This window comes from Malurus melanocephalus, unplaced genomic scaffold, assembly GCF_030028575.1.
Source record: "Malurus melanocephalus ecotype Western Australia unplaced genomic scaffold, MMel_1.1 scaffold_58, whole genome shotgun sequence".
Classification (NCBI taxonomy): Eukaryota; Metazoa; Chordata; class Aves; order Passeriformes; family Maluridae; genus Malurus; species Malurus melanocephalus.
This window is the reverse complement of record NW_026623290.1, coordinates 1040251-1061870: the sequence shown is the minus strand read 5'-3', so window position 1 is coordinate 1061870 and position 21620 is coordinate 1040251. Positions and strand designations below refer to the sequence as shown.

The following is a 21620-nucleotide window of genomic DNA, read 5'->3' as shown; positions in this document are numbered from 1 at the left end:
CATGGTAAATCACTGATTGATCACTCAATTTAAATATGTCAGCCCATGCTGGTCAGGCTAAAGGGGACAGATAATATTAGATCTTCTAATTAGACTAACTCTCACCGCTTCTGTTCAGCAAAGATTTTTTGAATTAATATCAGGAGAGTCTCATGAACTGTATGACCACACTTCATGGTGCTGAGGCCTCCAGTTCCAGTGTCTTTGCACAGGGATGGTTTTTTTCCTCTAATGAAGTCCAATGAGAAAATTTGGGTTATTCAATTACTCTGCCCCAGAAGCATTAARATGGACAGAAAAATAAAAAGTCTTAGCTCTCCCAAAAGCTTTCTTCAAAGAGGGACCCATATCAGCAGTAAAATCTCCTGCACAGGATMCTGTCAAGTTACCTGCAATCATTTTAAAACTCATTTATAACTCCTTRTTGTTTATAATCCATTTGAAGCAAAAAGCTGAAATCTATTTCCATCAGTACTCCATCTCCTCCATCAGGAACACCATGCCAAGGAAATGCTTTTCCAACAGAACATGYACACACAGAGCATGAAGCTCAATTTTTCAGATTAGCTGTTTTTCCACGACATGCGGTTTGGAATTCAGCTGTACACCCTGGCACTAAAGGTATTAACCTGGAGGATGACAGATACAGCAGTGAATGGAACAGCACAATGCAAAATTTTATAGAAAGCTCTTAATTAGCAGGAGAGCTAACAAGGAATCAGGAATGGTGAAAGTGGGACATGACAGAGCAGCAGTTCTGGGGTCAGGRCTGTGCCTGTGCTCTGAACTCCTTACAACACAGCCTTGATTGCAGCCTTTTCAAAACCAGAGATGAGAAGGGGGCTCTGTGTCCCACAAAAGGGAGGCAGAAATTGAAATCACAAGGTAAACTTGAAAGGGGAATATCTTCAACGAGGGGGCAATGCAGGCAATGATCACTTGAGCAAAGAAATGATAAGGAGTTTATTATTTTATTATTAATATTTCCTAGTTTGACCACAGGGTTGTAAACTGGCAGAAACAGGAGGCAAAATTCCCTGTGGAACTTTGTTGCTTTGTTRCTTTCAAATGGAGATACTGCTCCTCTAAGACTGATTTGGGCAATCCAGACAAGATGAAAAAGAGTTTGGATATTTTGCTACCTTCTTTTCTTGTTCCTAGGTTGAACAAAACCTTAGATAAGATCAATAGTTTCTTTAGTTTTATGTTCTGCTTCCTTAAGGGTAGTTGGCTTATTGCATTTCCATTGATCACACAGACAGGGAGATTCGTCAGACAAACCATCCCTTTTCTCCTTTCATTTCCACCCTCCTCTTCATTTGAAATCAAATGACTTTTMAACAAAGCTGGGGTCACTATTGTTTCTCATTTACATATCAGTAGTACCCAATTCCTGCCTTATCTTTCAGCCACTGAAGTATTATAAAATTTCAGTCCAAGAGAAGGGACACACATTCGAGGGGGAAAACTCACAGCTTTTCAACCAGGAAAAAGAAGTTCTGATTTACCTGAACCTTTACTCTACCTGTGGTGAGATGGGGTGCTCTTACCAGCATTGTAATTAATATTTTAACCTCTGGTATCCTCGAAACAGCTTTCTTATTCTTCCTAAACCTTTGCACAAGCTCCAGAGATGCCTCTGTTCAACTCCAGGGGCTGTGCCTGTGCTCACAGCAGAATTCTGCTGCTCCAAAGAATTCCTTTCATCACTTGAAAGCTGGGAAGAAGCTAGAGAACAGGTCTGCTGCTCTCTAACAGAGACCACTGAGTCACTGAATGGTGCTGGACTTAGGAGCCTCTGCTACATTTAAAAAGATGCTTTAAATCCTGGCTGCTGTTTGTACTGCACTTCAAGGGATAAAAGTAACAAAAACATCAGGGCGTGCTTGTCCGGGGGAAATTCTGGATATACCCCTGCAGAGAGATCAGTCATATGCAATTAAAAAAACTGACTCAATGATCCATAGTTAAACAAATCTTCTAAAGCAAATATCAGAAAGCTCTGAGTACAGGATGTTGATACCTCCTGCCCGAGCATTTGTGCCATTCTATTATTTACACATCCATCAACTTTAGGGTCCAAGAGTGAAGAGCTGAGGTTGAAGCCACTAGGAAAACATGAACCTCTTATGTGATTAATTTCCAGTTCACAGGAATGATTTCAGGGCTCCAAGACACTGATGAAGTCGCTTTGGCCTGATAGATGGAAGATGAGGATTAAATGGTATTTATGGAACAAAATCTTCAGTTCAGTCTGTCAATTCCACACTCTTACTAATCCACTTGTAGGAGCAAGTAAATAGGACCAACTCTAAAGACCACTAAAAAGAGGAAATAGATCAAAAGTATCCATTTTCTGGAAGAGATACTGTATGTATTTATAGGCAGGTCCAGCATAAYCAACATAAGAAATTATATTCTATTTTCATACTAATGAATTGGGTACTTGGTGCACTTGGAAAAAAAAAAGTGGAAATATTTTAAACCTGCCTGAGTCATAGAAGCTGCAAAAAGTGTTTGCATTTTCCTAATGATAGAGAAAGGGTGAAAAAAAATCTTCCTAATGGGAATATTCATATATTCTCCATCTTTGAGATAAATCATAACCCTAAACAAAARAATAACCTCAAAAAACCCAAACCTCATAAACATAACCCAGTGATCCAATTAAGATTCAGCTTTTCACGGCATTCAGACTGCAAAATTTGAGAACTGCTTTACAGCTTTCAGACTTCCTTGAGGGCCATGGAATCACTGAATCACTTCACCAGTCACAAATCCACCAAAATATGGGGACTTGCTCTTGCCCTCAGTGGCTTCTCCTGGCCCTGCTCAGTGACAATAAGAAAACAAGAAACAACACAGAAAATAATTTCATGTATTTRAGATATTTCTCTTCCTACTGTTTCAAGCATCTAAAGGCACAAATGAAGCAAATTTGTTTAAAGAGCTCACAGATGCTGATGGAGACCGAGCCATYAGGTATTGATACAGTCTGATGTGTCACTGGTTTTAGATCTTGCTGTRTTTAACTAAGAAATCAGTGGAATCCTCCTCTGCAGAGATCATTTGGAGCTTTGTCATTGATCTCAGTCAAAGCAGATATCTCCCCACTGTCTAAAAAGATTCAAACCCCTGCCTTGACCTGTGGTGCCTATTAAAAAGCCATTAGCACTTCTCAGGAGTAGGGAGTGTTAGATATAATTGCCCTGGGCATTACATTTTCAAGATTTTAACTGCCTTTTTTTTAATTCTGCCTTTCCTATCCTGGAATTGATGTGTGTATAGCAGAGCATGGTTAAAACAGCAGCTGAGTACTTCCTGCTATATTCTACAGAGAGGTAAAAGGATTAGTGTAGAGCTCACAAAGATAATAATTTGAATGTCTTATTAATTAATTGTTATTTGTAATAATGGCTCTTTCCTTAAGGGTCTTTCAGGATCCTTAACTGCTTATTAATGTTGTGCAGATAAGGATTGCTCCCTAGTGGAAGAAATGAGGTGGAATGTAGAAGCCTTTCAAGGAAAGCAACAGGTCTGGAAAAAGAAAAAGCAAAAAAAATTTCATCATTTGAATGAAAGGAGAATTATGACCACTCAAATACAATTACCAGACTTTATCCTGTATGCTTAAAAATTGTCAGGAGATCTCACAGATGAATACATTTGGTACAGCCCTTCTTCCCTTCTTCCCATTGGTAACAGCCCTTCTTCCCAACCTCATTTGATAGGATTTTGGGTCTGTCTAGATGACAATCTCAGGYAGAAACTCATTGACTTCTGTCAAAAGCAGCCTTAGATTGGCTTCCTCTGCCTGTCAGGAGCAGGAAATTCCAAATGCAGCATTCTCAGTGCAGGCTCTTAAATTTAGCCAGGTGAATGCTCAGGCAGTGAGCCTGTACCAACGAATATTCCAGTTAATTACCTTAGAATTAGGCTCGGAAATGACCGTATCACCTGCCAGAACTTTTATTACTTTTAAGACTGTGAAAACCCTTGTAAGGATAAGTGSCCTATATCATCCCCAAAACACTCCTTTCTCCAGCTCAGTGCTTTTGGCTGGACACTGCAGTTTCCTTTTATTTCCCTGCTGAATGAAACCTCAGAGAGGGACTCTCCTGGCATGGAAGGTAAAAGAACGAGGGGCAAAAAAAAATGAGATTTCCCTGAAAAGAAACTCTGACTACATGGAACCAGAGAGAGCAGACAATGCCCAGCAAATCCTCCATCTAAGAGATGCATTAGGAGGGTGGCACAGGTTCTTTGGAAGATTTACTCACTCTGTAGAGCCCGTGGCTGCAGCTGCAGTAGGTGCTTTCCATGGTGTAGCTCCTCAGCACTCCCATTTCCTTCCACACCACCACCCGCGCCGTCGACGCCCGCGATTTCTCCACCAGGAAGCTGCAGCTGCTCATGACAAATGCAGGGGCCACTTTATCCAGGATTTTGGGAAGAGTCTGTGAGAAAATGAATTGCAGAGATGTGCATGTGTTGGTATCATGGGCACACATCTACAGGGAGCTGTGTTTTAATGTTTTAATGTCTGTAACCAAATTTATCTGTGGATACACAGAGGGCTCCAACTGGTGTATCATGTCCATCCCATGTGAAACCCTCAGATTTTAACATTTGCCTCATTCCTAAAATGAAACTAGGAATGAAAGATTAAAATGCAAAAATTTCAGCACAACACTTGACATATCTCYTTCAAAACCAAACATTTGCACACCCAAACTGCTGCAGTCAGAGTTTTGTTCTCAAGCTKCTTCAACCAACCTACACCTTCCTGCTGTGCTGCCAAAAGTCACAGCTCAGTACCTGACATCTCTATTCTCCCTTCTACAGTTCYATCTCCTCCCACCATGCATCCATGSCTTGACAAGGGATTGARYTATGGGAGGAATTTTATCTGAAACTGGTACAGAGCYGAGAAAGGGGATGTGTTTTCTCATAGAAGGTCACAAATAATTATGTGAAAATAAAGCTCAGCATTTAAACTAACTTGCATTGTGAAACAAACCAAAATATTCTCTTCTGAGTCCAAACAATATATTTTATGCAGTTCCTTTAAAGAATCMCAATAAAAAGTAATAATGAAAACAGTAAATATTACGTCTTAGCCTTGAGTGATTTTCTTACTCTCAAAATCATATTTGCCAACAAGRAAGTCCATAAATATGCCTGAAGTGTCAAATATTCCATCAGTGCAGAGGCAAGAATTACTAAGTCATTACAGAGGGCTAAATGTGTTGTTTTTACATTCTATAAAAACAGCACAGAGCACACCCAGTGCCAATGAACAGACTGGACAGTCAGGGGCACAYGTGTGTGGGTTATGTCTGTGTGTGTCTGCACTTCAATCCTGGTACATAAACCACAAAATGTGCCAAAACACCATTTAGTCCACCTCGAGGAGACCAAGCAAAATTAGAACATTCATTATTTCTTTTATGAAAGTTTTCTTAGATGCCTGAACTGAATGGAATMCTATAGAAGCAGTTCTAACATATTGCCTTTGGCATTTACCCTTAAATTCCATTCCGGTTGGGTAGTGAAAACCAGCTAATTTCACTTTCCAGTCACCATCAGTTTCATTAACTGATTATGAGGAATTGTAGTTCTGTTCTTTTGGGCCTTACTTCACATCACTGTATRGGAATATTCGGTTTGAAAGTGACTGAATAATGTCTTTTCCTAAAACATGCTTGATAAGTGTGATGCATATTTGGTCTAACTATTTTGCAGTATCTCTTGTAAACTACTTAACCATACGTATCTTTCCTTTATAYATATTTTATTTCTCAGTATATTTTGGCTGCAGCCATCAGGGTCTCCACCTGTTCCATAAAATCCATTTTTCAGATCAAAAGAATTGAGGTAGAAAAAACTGGAACAAAGCAAAAAAACTTCACTTTAAAGCTGAGACCACCTCAAGCCTCAATTGTCAGTCAAGATCTCCAGTRTGTTGCTGAGAGCTGCAGCACTCCCTTTCCTGTGGGCACACTGAACAGAGGAGCCTGGAAAATTCACTGCTCGCCTTCAACAAAAYATCCAACATCTCTGCACTGCCTGCAGCCTGCTACTTGCTGCACTGAGATCACAAAATAGTCTGGCTCCATGCACAGCTTCCAGGTTTTCCTGCATTTTGACTGAGCAGGAAGTAAAAAAAAAAAAAAAAAAAAAAAAAAAAAAAAAAAAAAAAAACAAAAAACTGCAGTAGAAACATATGGGTCAGGTGTTCATAAGCCTCAAAACCACCATGAGATTCAGTTAAACTGTATGTGAACTGTATGTGCCCTCATCTGAACCTACACACAACATTTTAACTTATCACATTAAATACAATAATCAGAGCCCTAATCCAGTTTAGCTGTTTAAAGCAATTCAAATTATATGCATAATCAATCTTATACTTTTAATTAAATAAAAATGCTGGCAGGTAACAGTAACGTTTCTGTACACAGGATTCATTTAGAAGCATTAGCAAACCTGAATTTAATATTCTTTTCATTTTACCAGCATTCACTGGATTTCACACTAATGGCTCTTTCTTCTCTATTGATTCTTCTCATTATTTATCTTTCAACAGTATATTTCGTGTGAAAACACATCCCTTTAAAGGATGCTTTTATGAAAATGCAGCGGTGTGACTRTGTCCCATGTCTCTCAGCACAGCTGGATTTATCATGTGTGACAGCAAAGGAAGCTGTTCCACTTACACTGGACCCTGTCCATAAACCTCCAATCCCATTAGAAAACAATGGAATTATATTTCTGTACTAATGTCCCTGCAGAGATTGCTGTCAAAGGGGCCTGGAATGTTTATCAAAAGGTTGGGATTACGATGCCAATGCTGTGCAAGTCACCCAAGGCCACCAAATATTAAAGGCAAAGAGGACTCTGACCGTACATCACCAAGGGCTACAGCTGGATCTGTAATGCATGAGGCAAAGGCTCTTCCAAAAACCATCATTTTCTTGAGGTATTTGGGTTCTGTTCCTGGGGTGGAATATCAGTCTTGGAGGCCAGATTAATTGCCAGCTACSCAGAGGAGGCAGGAGACAAACCTGTGCAAACAGTGCGAGGTCTGAGGGCTGGTACCAGTTTGCAGTCACAGATGTGCCCGCTGCAGACCCAGCCCAAGCAGAGAGAGGGTGCAAAAGACAGGATTTGAAGCACAAAAACCTTCCACTGCAGATTCAGGCCAGGCTGCAGATGCTGCCAGYACCACTGGAATTGTGTCTGTGCAGCAGTGACCCCTCCTCAGCCTCTGAAAGCCCCCAGAATTCAAACGCAGCCAAAGATACCCAGGCTGTGAGAACTCTCCCTGCTTTCCTCAGGAATCAGTGTTTGCCACAGGGACACCTCACACCAAGCTCTGCAGCACTTTCCTCCAGTGAAATTTGAAAGATGAGCACAGAGGATGTGACAATCTCATAGAAGGATAATGAGTATTTATGCTGAAGGAGCAAAAATTATCCAGAGGCATAAACAGACAAAGGCTTTTCAACCTCTTTCAGGTTTGAGTGATCCAAGCTGTAACTCTGTAATCAGTTTAAAGCCACAATTAATGKTTTGTGAAATTAACATTTTTTAAAGACTATAATTGGAGCCTATAAAATTCTTATTTCCCCAAAAAAAACTTATTTAATAGGACAATATAATTTTAACAGATAGGGGTTAAAAAAAAATTTAAAAAAAAGAGATGGGTAAGAAATTCAAAGAACAGTTTTAAGAACAAGACATTGTAGTGAAGTAGATGAAGTAGAAATAAAATAGATGGTAGAATTTGTTCTAATTTTAAAAAAAACTGCCTAAGTATGATACCAAACACTTGCTTTGGAGATAGCTTCACTATGTCAGATTTGTTTGGCATCATTGAATTATCTCATGTTTTCCATTGGACTCGGAGCATTTTGTGATGAAGAAATTCAGTTGAGTAGGACTATGGGACACTGCCATTTTCTCAGTTAMCATTACATAATTCCTATTTATTTTCGTGTTATGGGTAGGCCGGGTGAGGACAAAACCGTGTGTATATTAAGAAATTACAAGCCACACAAAAATACGTCTGTCCTATCAACATGTAGCCAAATGTTATAGCACTAAGCTAAAATAAACGGAAATAAATAGCAAATATACCGTCAGTAAATGGGCCTTTAATATGGTGCTTGAAGATATTATGTGTGACTTGAAACTCTTAGGACAATTATTTCTCTGGAGCAAAGTTTGCACCCTATCACCAAAATTTTTGGGGTAAGCTTATCTTAAATATTTTAATTATATTGGCACAATCATGCTGGTAATTAAGGAAGGAACCAAGCTGACCTACCCTGTAGCCAACATCTTCTGTGACAACTGCTGTGTCAACCATGCAGCCCGCTTGCCACAAGGTCTCTTTAATGCTGCAGCCGTAGAGAAACACATTCTTTTTCTGGGAGTGTCCATGGTAGTCACAGAACACCTACAGAGAGGAAAAAAATAAGGCAAAATCTTCAACATTGAAAATGTTTCTTGGTTCTCCACAATAAGCACTATCAGGTTATGGCAGGGAGGCGTTAATGTTTCTTTTTCAGGTGTCTTTGGTGCAGCTTAGACTCTGGGCCATGCCTTTGACCTGTGTCAGACTCCATTAGTCCCTCAAATCTTGGTTTATTTATTTAATCTGACAYGATCTCAGGGGTCTGGAGTCAAGGCTGGTGCACTTCTGTCTGCAGCAGAAAYAAACATGACACCTGTGCAAGAATCCATGGCAACTCAGCAACTTCAGGGTCCATGGGAACTCCTGATACCACAGTGGGGTCATTTATCAGACTCTTTCTGCTTCTAAACTTCTCAACTATGGCTTTATCCTCATGAGATTTGAAATCCACGCCTTCCTAAGTGATTAATCATCGCTCTGTCATCTTTAAATTAAAAACCCATGCTACGTAAATTCCAGGAAAATACAATTGTGTGATTGCATTGTCAGATCTTTGCATGAATTCCTGCAAGTCAAGCACAGGACAYGACCCATATTCAAGGCAAACAACTCCATTCCACACTAATCTACCTGTCTATCTAACCCATCTCTCATGTCAGCTGTCATATAAACGAGGCACGAGGCACATTCCCAGCTTTWGAGGAAGTTTTGATTGCCTTTATAGGCAGATATTGATTCCCATGGAAATGAAAATCACAATTTAATGACCCAAGAGGTAAATATTGACCCAAGTCTTAAAAAATAATCAATCTCAGTGCCCTCTGAGATATGAAGTCAATGCACACACGGCTGTTACATATATTTTCCATGTCTTAATCAGGAATATTCAGAAATCTGTCAATGAAGATATAAGAATCTCTAAAGAGGAGGAATTGCTTCATTTTAAACCAGCATCCACCACTGAGTAGAAGGGAGCTTCAGGTTTTCACTGAAAGTTTTCCAGGGCTTATGTTGGGAACAAATGGATGCGTATAAGAAGGTAGAGAAAAATTATGGAACCATCAAGGTATGGAGGAGAAATATGGGGCAAAAAAGTAGAATCATAGAATTGTTTAGGTTGGAAAATATCACTAAAATCATYAGGTCCAACTGTTAAACCAGMACTGCCAAACCCAGCACTAARCCCTGTCCMCAAGTGCCACATCTGCACATCTCTTAAATCYCTCCAGGGATRGGTACTCCATTATTGCTTTGGGCAGCCTCTGCCAGTGCTTGACAACCCTTCAGAGAAGAAATTTCTTTCTCATATCCCATCCAAACCTTCCCTGRAACAACCTGAGGCCATTTCCCCTCGTCCTGTCAATTGTTGCTTGGGGAAGAGGACACCCACTCGCTGTCAGCCCATGGATCCAGCCTGTCCAGGTCCCTCTGCAGAGCCTTCCTGTCCTCCAGCAGATCAACACTCCCACCCATATCCTTGCCTAAACACACKCACAAGAGGGGAGAAACAGATGGAGAACATGAGCTTTCTCCACCAACTGTTAGGGCAAGACTTACCCTAGTTTGCTTATTTACCAGGAACTAAGTTTAGCTGCAGCAAGGCAGGAGTTTATTTATCTGAGCTGAGCACGCACATTCCTTCAGCTCCTCTGACAGTGCCTGACTGGGGAGATTGAGGCACACGTGAAAACCACTCAGATGGACAATTAAACACATCCCATAAATTATCTCTTTCTGCTTCCTTTGGTTTCTGAACTGTCAGCTTCCCTTCCCTCACCACCACTCGTCTCCAAATCTTTTTGTGGGGCTGCAGGTTTGGAGTGTGTGAACACCAACCTACCTAACTCTAATTCAAGCACAATTATCCTTCCAAAGAGCTGAATTTATTAATTCTCCTAATGGCAGATATTTTTTCCAGCTAGTGTTTCATCTGAGCTATCAGCAATAGACAGTCACAGCTAAGGTTAACCACAGTTACCACCCCAGAATGTCTTTCCATGAATATCAAAGAGGATTTTACAGCTTTTGTCTTATTTCAAGGCGGAGAACTCAGCTCAACTGGGTATCAATTAYCTGCCAATTTACAGAATCACAGCACACAAAAGACAATATATTATCTGCCTAAAATATTATTTATCAGAAAGCACACAGGGATGATCAGASAGTGGGGCTGCCGGATCAGCAGCAGGTCTGTAATCCTGCACCTCAAGATACCTGCAGACAGGTCTGGAATGAGACTTCTTTACTGGTAAAGGATTACCAAAGCCAGGTTCTGCACTGGTTCAGACCACGGAATCTCTCCCAGTAGAAGCATCAGTGCCACTGAAACCACTTTTCGTTCTATTTGCAAGTTGCATAGCGCTACATTTTAATTAATTTGACTGGATACTGCAGTCACTCTCAATGTTTATACTCAATTATTCTCTGCAGTCCATCCTTCTGCCTGATTTTCACAYGACAGGGTGGCTTCTGTCTCACCACTCAGCCAAGGCTAAGAGATATTTTGGAGTCTGAGCACCCAACACAGAATTTTTTGTGGGATATGTCTGGGCAAACACCGAGCAAACTTGGCATCTCCTGGTGCTTTTTCTCCAGCCTGTCCTTCCATATGGCTGGGACACCAAGACACACAAACCAGTCAAACTCCCGAGCTCGCACTCACTGGGATATGACTCAAAGACACGCATAATTTTTTAATCTATTTAAAGTTATTTGCCAGCACTGATCATCCTAAAGGTAAGGACTGCCTTCTAGCTCAAAAACAACCCTCCCTATGARTCACAGAACCAGGTACCTTTTAAAACAAAGGGAAATAAATATATAAAGTAGAAAGCAAGAAAATCTATTGCAAAACAAAATTTTGTGAGATTTCTTCTTTAATGTAAAGTCTCTTTTTTATTTCCTTAATAACATTGTGACAGGACATTGAATGTCAGTTTTGAGGTAGACACACTTATGTTTTTTTGTTTTTTTTCCTCTCAGTGAATTCATCCTTGCAGGCTGTGCTGGTTTCCAAGAYTGATACAATGCTTTTGGGAGGCAGCAAATTCTGCTCAGATCCTTCTGSAACACTGGAAGTTCTTTCTTTCCCCTTTTAGGGCATCCTGCTCTTCACTAGAGCTGAAACTCTCTGCAATGTCCCAGTGCATCCAGTCCCTTGGTTTCATTAGGGTTCCCACAACCAACAAGGGAAGCAAAAAAAAAACACCCCACCACTTAACAGGCTGTTTTCTAGTTAMCTAAAGAATTAAAGTGGCTTTGGTTTGAAAGACTGCTAAAGTTCTTTGCTTTTCTCCTTCAAGCAACTTTTCTTCTCTCTAAAGAAACTGCTTGCACATCTCTGGGATAAATTAAAGCAAATTAATTCATGGAAATCATTTGGCTATTAGTGAATTTGGCTCCATGGGATSTTAGAGGTTAAAAGAAAACCCGACAAAACAAAAACAAACAAACAAAAAAAGAAAAAAAAAACCAAAACAAAACCAAAAACAAACCCCCAAGCTCTCTTCTGGAGGGAAAAGGCATTTTTGAGAATGTGTAAACTAAAATCAATGTACTCTTCAAAGGCAAAGAAAAATCAGTTTATGAAGTCTGACATGCAGCGTTGAGTGAGGGAGATGGTGGGATCAATAGCCTCCCTTCACTCAACAAGGATGAAAACTTGTACAGAGTATTTGACTTCGTGCACCCGAATATAACAAGGAGGGTCATGTATTAAACGAGGCCAGACAGCAAATTACAGGGTAAAACAAGACTCATCCTACACTGCWCTGAACCCACAGTAAAGGCTGGTGACTCAATTTGCAATTCTGAGTTGAATTTCCACAATGTTCCTCAGCCTACAGAGATAAATTTCAGGGCTGTCAGACAAAAACCACACTACTGCAAAAATTCTCTCAGAGAAGCTCACAGACATTTTCACCTTGTTTGGGGCTTTTGTCACCAAACCCAGAGGGACTCTGGTGCACTTGAACATTTCCTGCCTGGCTGTAGCTGTCACCAACAAACCTGCCTGTCCATGTACCCAAATCTGTTTGCTTCAACATTTGAAGCCCCTCATGGTTTTCCTCCTGGGGTCTCAGAACTATCTTTTCCTGCTGCTGGATGGCAATACTGAGCAGATGGGATGGATCCCAGTCCTGTCCCAGTTGCAGCTCTGAGACCAGACCCATCTCATGAGTTTCTGGTAGCCTCAAACCCAGTCCTTTTCTTCCTGTTATCAAAGTAGTGTGGAAGTTCACACACTTTGAGGGCTGCTTCCCCTCTTTTTGKGATTGCATGGGCTTTAGTACAGTCCATTGAGACAAAATCTCTCTGGAATTACTGTTAACACTTCCATGAAGACAGCAATAACCTACTACATATTTAGCTCCCTTGGAGTACTTTGAGGATATAAAGAGCTTTAAGGAATTTGTTTTCTCATTTTTATTCCAGTTGTACAGAGACTGAAATTTGGAGCTGCCGGTTAGAAGATTCAACGAGCGATAAATATTCAGGGCTTTCAAAACAATTCCATGAGATGGAAATGCAACAGCACGTGATGCTCCCAAATCTCTCCAGCTGTGTCCCTGCTCACACAGAAATCAATCCACTCACAGAATCCCACAGAAGAACCTGGCAGAGACTCACCAGAGGAGCCCGGCCGATGCTGCACAGGTAATGGAGGAGACCTTTGGCGTGGTAAATGGTTGGATGGAGCTGGGGATCGGGTGTGAGCCACTGCCTGTTGAGATCATCCCCACTCAGAGAGCACCGGTGGCTGAAAGCAGAGAGCAACACATCACAAACTGCCCAAACAACAGCTGGTTCCAAAGAGTTTCCAATCCTGGCAAGCCCTGGCGCAAGGACAGGRAATGTCAGCAGAATTGAGATATAATGGTTTTGAACTCTGAGCTGGAATGGACCGATAATCTGTGTTATATTTCATAGTATTTGAATTTTACCATTTCCTTTCCAAGGTTCACATAATTGCAGTCCTGCAAATAAATGCAGGGTTTTTTTCCTTTATTTAAGCAGGCACAAATTGAAAGACCACATAGAAAAAAAARATTCTTCTGAAATGTTCTAAATTCTGTGCTATGAAATAACCCCAACTTGCATAGAGCTTCTCAAAACCTCCAGAGCAAACAAGCACATCCAACTTCTGCTTGTTCTAATTGAAGACAGGCACTCAAATCTCATCAACCAGCCTGAAATATGAATGTGCTTAAATGAGATGAGCTGGGTGTCTCATTTAAGCTTTCCCACTCACAAGAAATGCCTCTATCTAAAGCCCATCAARGAGATCATGATGCCTGCTAGAGCATTATGAAGAACAATTACCCAGCTTCACTGTGAAGGCTGGATAAAAAGCTAAATAAGGATCCCAGATTTRCACTGAGAAAACATTTCCCTTAGTTAGTTCCAACATATTCTGTTACTGACTTGGTGATCAGGGGAAGATCGTGCAAGATACTTGACCCATGGGGTGGTACAGCATTGTGCAATTTTGAAAAATTCAGCTGATCTCCCTTGTTAGAGGCTGTGTAGATCAGAGCCTTACACTCTTCAAAGGATCTGCTACAACATGGTTGGTAATTTTCAGATCACRCTGTGGTGATAAAATTCAGGAGTCAACCCTACAGAATACGAGATACTGTGGTAGGTCCTCATCATCTCCAAACTGTCCACTAGAATGCTTCTGGTGGCACTGCAAACTTGGGATGCAAACTTTTTAACTTAAAAAAAGTTAAAATATCCTAAATATTGGATCAATTTCTAGCTATGGAGTTGCATCCAGCTCTGCTGTACCAACCTCCTAAACAAATTAAAATATAAATGTACTCATGGACATGGGTTTTGTTATATTGACAGAGGTTAGAGTGTGCTGCATGTGGCATCTTGGGCATTATCAATGCCTTGCATAATGCTTGAAAAAAAGGAGGATTTTCTTTTTTCTTTTTCTTTTTTTAAAAGAGGTGAGAATAATTTGGAGAACTGGTTGAAAATGGAAGACAAAGAAATCATAAGAATCACTAAGAATATTTTATACATCTTTAACGAAGAAAAAACAAGATCTTGAATGAATCCTGGGGGTTCTGACAGCACCACAAGATCCATTCCAAGTTTACTCRAGTTTCAGTTATCTCAATTCCCTTATTTCCTCATAATCCATACTTCCCCTATTAYTCATCCTGCAAATCAGGAAACACCAGCAATAGCTAACACTTGAGAAATCAGCAAATGCTGCTGGAAGGCTCCTGCCAAACATTCTGCATGAAAACATGACAGTTYCTGTTCTGTTTCTTAAGGGCTTTTTGGATGAAGTTACCTTTAGGCTCACCTCTCCTGATCTTCAGGACAGCAGCTGCTCAGCTGAGATCAGCAGCTGCATTTCTGCCAGGAATTTGTGTGCTTACACAGTTTCCCTTCAATAGGTACAATGCCATGGAGAAAGTCACTGAATTGCATAAAGAAATTCATTTTTCTCCAATGTGACCAGCAAAAAAAAATAAAACCCAAACACTTCCTTGGCCTAAGACTGTGATGTCTTCCCAAATCACAGTTATAACAGGGAGCACAACTAATTGAAAATATCAACAGAATTTTCGTTCTGAAGGATAGAATGATAGCTGGACTTTTATTCCCATACTTTAATTTAATATCAAGAATTAAAAATAGAAGGGAGTCTAGTTGCTTTAGACTCACAGAAACAGTTTTTGAACATTATCACTGGTCACCAAAAAAACCTCCCAAACCTRCTATACCCCCCTTTCCTGTGGGAATTGACAGAAATTGATAGGATGTATTAGTTTATACCTACTCAAACCATCCACACGTGCCTCTGCTAAAATGCCTTGGAACACACTGGAGGAGTCCAACATTAAGCAAGAAATAAGCAGGGRACTAAAAACATGACAGCTGAAAATTGCTCCTAAAAGGGTTCAGCAAATACAGAGACTAATACTAAACCACTGCCAAACTTGATTTTTTAAATTTTTTTAGGCTAAACTAAAAGCTTCTAAAAATGTTCACAGCTCCTCCAGCACTTATAAAGAAATCCCATGATTTGATAAGAAAAACTCCTGATCAAGTCCATGATACAATTTACCAATTCTGTTGCTCTGACACAAATTGTGACTTTTTTTCAGAGGTGACTGTGACAGGACAGTCCCCAACTCTGCAGTTCACAGGTGCTGCTGGGCTTAGTGTTGGTTTAAATAGTGTAATCCAACTCTAAAACAATAATTTGAAAGTTCTTATGAACTGTATGGATAGAAGGTAACATTTCTGCATACAGGCAAGAGCTAGAAGACAAAGTTCATGTTTGTCCCTTCAAAGATTAACATCTCTGCTCATTTAAACCTTTAAATATTAGCCTTCAGCTTGGATGTATTCACAGCTCTTAAGGAGATGCAAAATTTAAGTTTAATTACAAGGGGCTGATTTTTCCCACCCTGCTCCCTCCTTCCTTCATGCTGCTAAAGCCTGTTTATTTTTGAWCATGCCAGTTCCCTGCCAGTCCTGTTCCTCCTCATCCCTTCATTTCTCCTCTCTCTTTCCTAATAGTGATGACATGCACAGATAATGGTTTTGCCCGTTATGCTCTGCAGCCAAGGGTGAAGGTAAAGGGCTGATTTCAAGTGCTGATAGCAAATAAAGGGACTGGAGAGCTGAGACTGGCTTTGAATGTTYGGCAGGATTTAATGAAATTCACTACTCAAATCAAAGGCGTTTCTCACAACACAGTTCCAAGCTATTTTATTTCCTTTAAATGCTTTACACGTCTTTTCTCCTTTGCAGCATTAGCAAGACTTCATGCCATCTTGGATGGGACCAGTGGCAGCTTAGATAAACAGCTGCCAAAAGTAATTCCAATTTAAAAAAAAAATTCTGGGTCCCATATATGTAATTCTGCTAATTCTGCACAAAACTCTGCACAAGCCAGTGTATGGATGAAGAGATCCTACCTCGTCCTAAATGAGGCTTGATAAGGTCAATAAAACATTTTAATTGACTGCCATGAGCCCGTATCCCACAAAGGGAGAAAAATGGCAGGGGATGAGAAACACAAAAACACAGAATAAAACCCCAAAACTGCACAGGGTTCCACAGTAAAGAGATTGGGGATAAGAATAATACACGAGATATCACACAAGAAAGAATGAAATGGAGAGAGAGGAAAGCCACTTTTTAAAGAAAAGATGTTGCTGTGCTGGGAAGATAAAATGTTTCCCAGTCTCCTGTCCATAACAGATAAATGGAAAGACAGGAGCCATCATATTGAATGARAGATGTCAGGACTGATAAAATAGCACCTGGGGCACAGGGAAATATAAAATCTAAAGGGATGCATAGTGTTTGATATGTAGAAAGAAGCATCACCATCCACTGTGCATCTTAAAAGCAGACAGCAGTGCTGGTGTAGGATGAGAATGTCAGAGTAAAAGGCACAAGCAAACATCAGGATGCCATCGAGCAGCGTGAGGCAGCTTCAACCAGACACAGCATGCTGGACTTTATAAATAACAGCAGCCTTGGAAAGCTGAAATATTTGTATTAAGSTGTTTTGGTCCTGCCATTCAGAAAATTCACAGCAACATAGAGGAAAAAAAAAAAATAAGATGGGTGGAAAATCCTTTATTTCTCTTCRTTTTAAATCTTCCCAGCGATCAAGACTCTGTGATGTGGGGAAGCAGCAGCAGCAAAGGCCTTCTTCATATTTTAATGGAATGTGTCAGGAAGGTACCCATTATTTTCTGATTTTGACTCTGGTTTTGTTCAAGTCCTTGTGCTGAAACCATAATGGCCACATTGCATCCTGGTATGGCCCTGTGATGCCAATGATTACTCCAGAAATGGAATATCACCAGAACATTGTAAATTTTGGAGGCTTTACAACAAAACAGTTCTCACCAGAGTTACTGCAGTTAACAATTCCCTCCCCATCCTTTTCTTTCCTTCTGACTCCAACACAAATGCTAAATGTGCACAACAGAACCAGGCTCAAGAGCAGTTTGCTTTCCCAACACAATCAAAACRTCTGGGAGTTCGGGAGGTACAATCCCTACCCCACATTTCTTTCTCTTCAAGCGTCTGTGTCATTCCTAAGTCACAGTCACACTCCCCTCCTTATTTATACAATACTAAATGTCCTCAAAYATTTCCACCACATTTTTCTGCCAAACCTGTTTTTATCAAGATTAAAGACCACAGTTAGCATTGGAGCACCAAGGCAAGCCAGCACTGTTTAACTAGATGATAAAAACAAGGCCAAAAAGCCAACTTCTCCTAAGAGATCTCCATAAAGTACCAAATAATGGGGTTTTTTTCAATTGCATTATGAAATGCTGTCTATTTATTCTATCACCAGGCCTTTCAGAGGAATTTTTTTACTACTTCCTTATCTTTTTTTTAACTTTTTTGGGTCACCTTGCACACGTACAATGCCAGCCTCATGTCCTGAGTGACATTTGTKCTACCTGGGTGCCACCAAAAGGACSCGCMTGGTTTAATCCCATGGCTTCTGCAGCACTCTCCTCTCCTTGACGAATGAATCCATGATGCACAACGCTTCCTCTTGGGCACAAATGCTCTCCTGAAGTATCACTCTGCCAGTTTTTCCCTGCCTCCCTACAGCAGAGCGCTGATACTAATTAGCGTAATGAGCCTTCAGCGTTTCACTCGCCGCGTCCGACTGATTTTTGTCACAGAGGACAATTCCTGGCTCCCCAAGACAAACGATGCAATCTGTGCTCCCCTGCTCCACGCGTGTTCTGTGTCTCTGCCTTTGCTCAGCTGCCTCTGAAGGAAGGAAGGAAGGGTTCCTTTTCCCTCTGTGGACACATTTCATTAACTCTCACTCRGTCACAAATCACTCAGAGGTGCAGAACGAAATCTGCCCGGCCCCAGCTCCTGCTGCCAATGTCGTAATCAAACAGGACAAGGAGTTCACCTGCTCTGTGAAAAGGTCGATGCCTTAGGATTTTAAAATTCTATACCTTCATGTATGCTTCTTGTACTTCTCTAGTGYACAGCACTRAAGCTCCTGYTCTCCRATCTTTAGACAAAACAATTCCTCTCCRAGCCTGAAATMCAAGCACACTYCACYACCTCAGAGCCCCARAATATGGAAACAACAGAGAATTGGGGGGAGCAAGCTTGGRRTGGTTGACATCCCTTAAAGGTATATAATTGGGGAATTGSRGCCTGATATRTTAACAAGACAGAACTTACAAAAGGTGAAGATCTCATGACTCAGGGTCCATTTTGGGTGCAGCCTCAGGAGGAGGCTTTGTCTGCCCTCAATGTACCAGCAATCCTGGATTAAATTTATCTGCTTTTATTCTCTTCACTTTGTCTGGCCTCYCTTTCACGTGAGCCCTGYTTTAGGCATCAAGTTGAGCAAGMAGCACTGTCAGGGATGAGCCAATCTCCCTTCTCTCCCTCCCATTTCCACACCAAAGGATGCCAAGCTCATTTCTGCTTCTATTTCTTCTATTTGTAATAACAGCGACCATTAAATACCACTCATTCATTCACCTGCTCTTGTCCACACTTCGCACTGTCATTTATGAGAAAAATGCAAGTAATAAAGTTGTGTGCTATTTTATGAAGGAGAAAATAAGGATTTGGGGAGCAAATAAAAACTGGCTTCTTGCCCATGACAAGGGGCCATCTCAAGAGTCTCTTCTGAGGATCTTCASATACTTTATGCATCATTCATTTGAAAAAGCCTTAGAGCAGCATTTTTAGCCACTGGTTTTGGATGGAAAAGTCAATTTTCAGCTCTTACAACAGGTATTGACTTTTTTGCAGAAAATGTTAACTTTTCCTCACCAATCCAACACCTATTCCCCTCAAAACTCTGAATTTTCTGTCAAAACTCCAAACTGTGCCATCCCAAGCATCACAACTGGTTAARAAGAYGTCTCAGAAAACATGAATTTGAGGKTTTTTGGGCACCTGTTCCTCTCTTTCAGAGCATCTCCTTGAGGGGGGCACACATCACCTAAATCAACTCCATGGCAACATCTCAGTGAGATGCAGAATTATGATGCAACATGGGATTTGTAGTTTGGCTGGAGGAGCTTGGACAAGGGCAGCCAAACAACTCCCAAAGGGCACCATGATGACACTTCCAAATGGAAATACTGTTTTTAAATGAGAAGATTTGGCTCCGRTTCTGATTATCCATTATTCATAGAAAAGCTTAAGCTTTCCATGGGGGGAAAAAAATAAACAAAAAAATCCTAAAACATTTTCCCAAACAGCCCCACTTATATCCTCCTACAAGCCATGTCAGCAAATCCTAATTTTGCAGGCAGGGATATTGAGAAGTGAAGCCACTCATGCAGCAAAGCAGTAAATCAGTGAAAAACTAGGAATGGAATCTGACAGCTGATGAAAGCACATCACATTAACTAAAACTTTACTTTTAAATTTATGTCCTTTAGCCTGTTTCTAATTCCCGTACCCTGACTTTCTTATTTTAAATGTGGCTTGTATCCATAGAGCTGAAGAGGATTCTTAACTGACTTAAGCTAATTGCTCACATATGGGTTGCATCGAATTAACTGAGTTGATTTAAAAATCTGTTAGCTAAACCAGTGCAATCCCTGCATATAAACGAGCACTAAGAATTGCAATTTGCAGATGATTGTTCTGAAACTTAACCAAAACAAACAACGCTGAAGGGCAAAGCACGGCGTCATAGAACAAGTGACAATCACCAGCAAGGGTTGTGTAGACGCCCAGGAAAAAAATTTTAATAAAAAAGAATGTGCACCAGTGACTTCAAATCTCCAGTATTTGTTCCTAGAATTTATCCCTAGCCAAGGAATTCAGGAGGAAACATTCTGTCACCTGCAAAGCTTTGTTTCAGCCAGCTGACACCTCACAGCAAAGCAGGACACTGACCTGTCAGCTGCCAAGGAGAAAAGAAAAAAGGAAAAAAGAGAAAGAAGCCAAGAAGACCTCGGAGAGATGAAGGTGAGGAAGACTGAAGCCACTCCTCACAAGCTGAGGTGCATTATGTCCCAGTCTCCATCACCTGAGCCAACTTCAATAAAAACAAGCAGCAGGGATAAATCTCTGCAAGTCACACCTGCATGACAAAGAGGTGGTGGTGTTCCAAAATAAGATGCTTTTGAGCACATGTATTTTGGGCCCYGTAGGAGGCTGAAAAGGTTGTTTTGCCAAACTCGTTCTGTTGATTTCTGAAGAGAGGTTAATAATAAACTTCATAAAAAAAAAGTGTTCAAAACATGGCTGATAGTCATGATCTGTCAGGGCATCCTCAGATATCAGGCACTGCAGCAGTGCTGGAAGGGCATTTGGGGGATCTGATCTGATCTGCAGCRAGCAGAGCAGTCACAGACAAGAAAAGCAGCTCAGGCTTGTGTGTGCAGATGCACTAAAATCTCCTTTATTTGTTTGCTTTCCCCCACGCACATGCACTGCGAGCCTTCAAACCTCAGCTGAATCCTAATTCTGCTACTAAAAAAACCACAACAAATTGCACTTACATAACTGCTCATCCAAGCACGGTGTCTCTGGGCACTTCAAAACAGTAAAGTTAAACGAAGCATTCAATACACACTTATTAAAATAAAGTATCCACTAGAGAAACCTGATGGGCTTGCAGAGCACTGTGAAAAAGTCAGGAAAAAAAAAATATACACCTATAACAAGAAGTAGCAGATAGAATCCCTGTCAGAGAGGAAAAAAAAAAAAAAAAAAAAATCAAATTCTCCAGAAAGCTTCACAAACCCTAGCAAGCAAGACTTGGACAAAGTTTTAAGAGAGCTCATTTAAGTGCTAAGTAAAGCTGGCACTGAGAATTCAGGATGCACAGAAAGATTTAAAATTCCTAAGAGGTGCTATCACGATCTCAGGGGAGCTGAGAGACTTGCAATGGGTACCTTGCTGAACATATTAACAGCCCAAGCCTTGCTGGAAGTTTCTAGTAAAGAAAAACTAGGGCACTAGATGGGAACAAATGCATGGAAGTGGTTCATATATACTCATGTGAGCAAAAMAATCTAAGCTGCTTTTGCATAGCAATTGACAAATTTTAATTGGGGACTAGTACGATCAAAAAATTCCCTCTTGAAACAGATTTGTAAAGTRAAGTTACTTGAATACTGAAATAAATGACCTGATTTTTCAAAATATGGAGCTATTCATCATAGCCTATTGAAGTTCAATAGAGTTGCAA

The 21620-nt window shown here is 40.6% G+C and overlaps 1 protein-coding gene across 1 annotated transcript in view; it reads right to left on the bottom strand.

Annotated features, from left to right (window-relative positions):
- AGBL1 (AGBL carboxypeptidase 1) overlaps positions 1-21620 on the bottom strand; it is a 291262-nt gene that overhangs the window by 110278 nt on the left and 159364 nt on the right. The window contains exons 19-21 of the mRNA XM_057365794.1: positions 13052-13181; positions 8333-8464; positions 4281-4457 (exon numbers count right to left, since the gene is read on the bottom strand). Of these exons, the coding sequence (XP_057221777.1) occupies positions 4281-4457; positions 8333-8464; positions 13052-13181 (439 nt within the window). The remainder of the gene's footprint in view (positions 1-4280; positions 4458-8332; positions 8465-13051; positions 13182-21620) is intronic.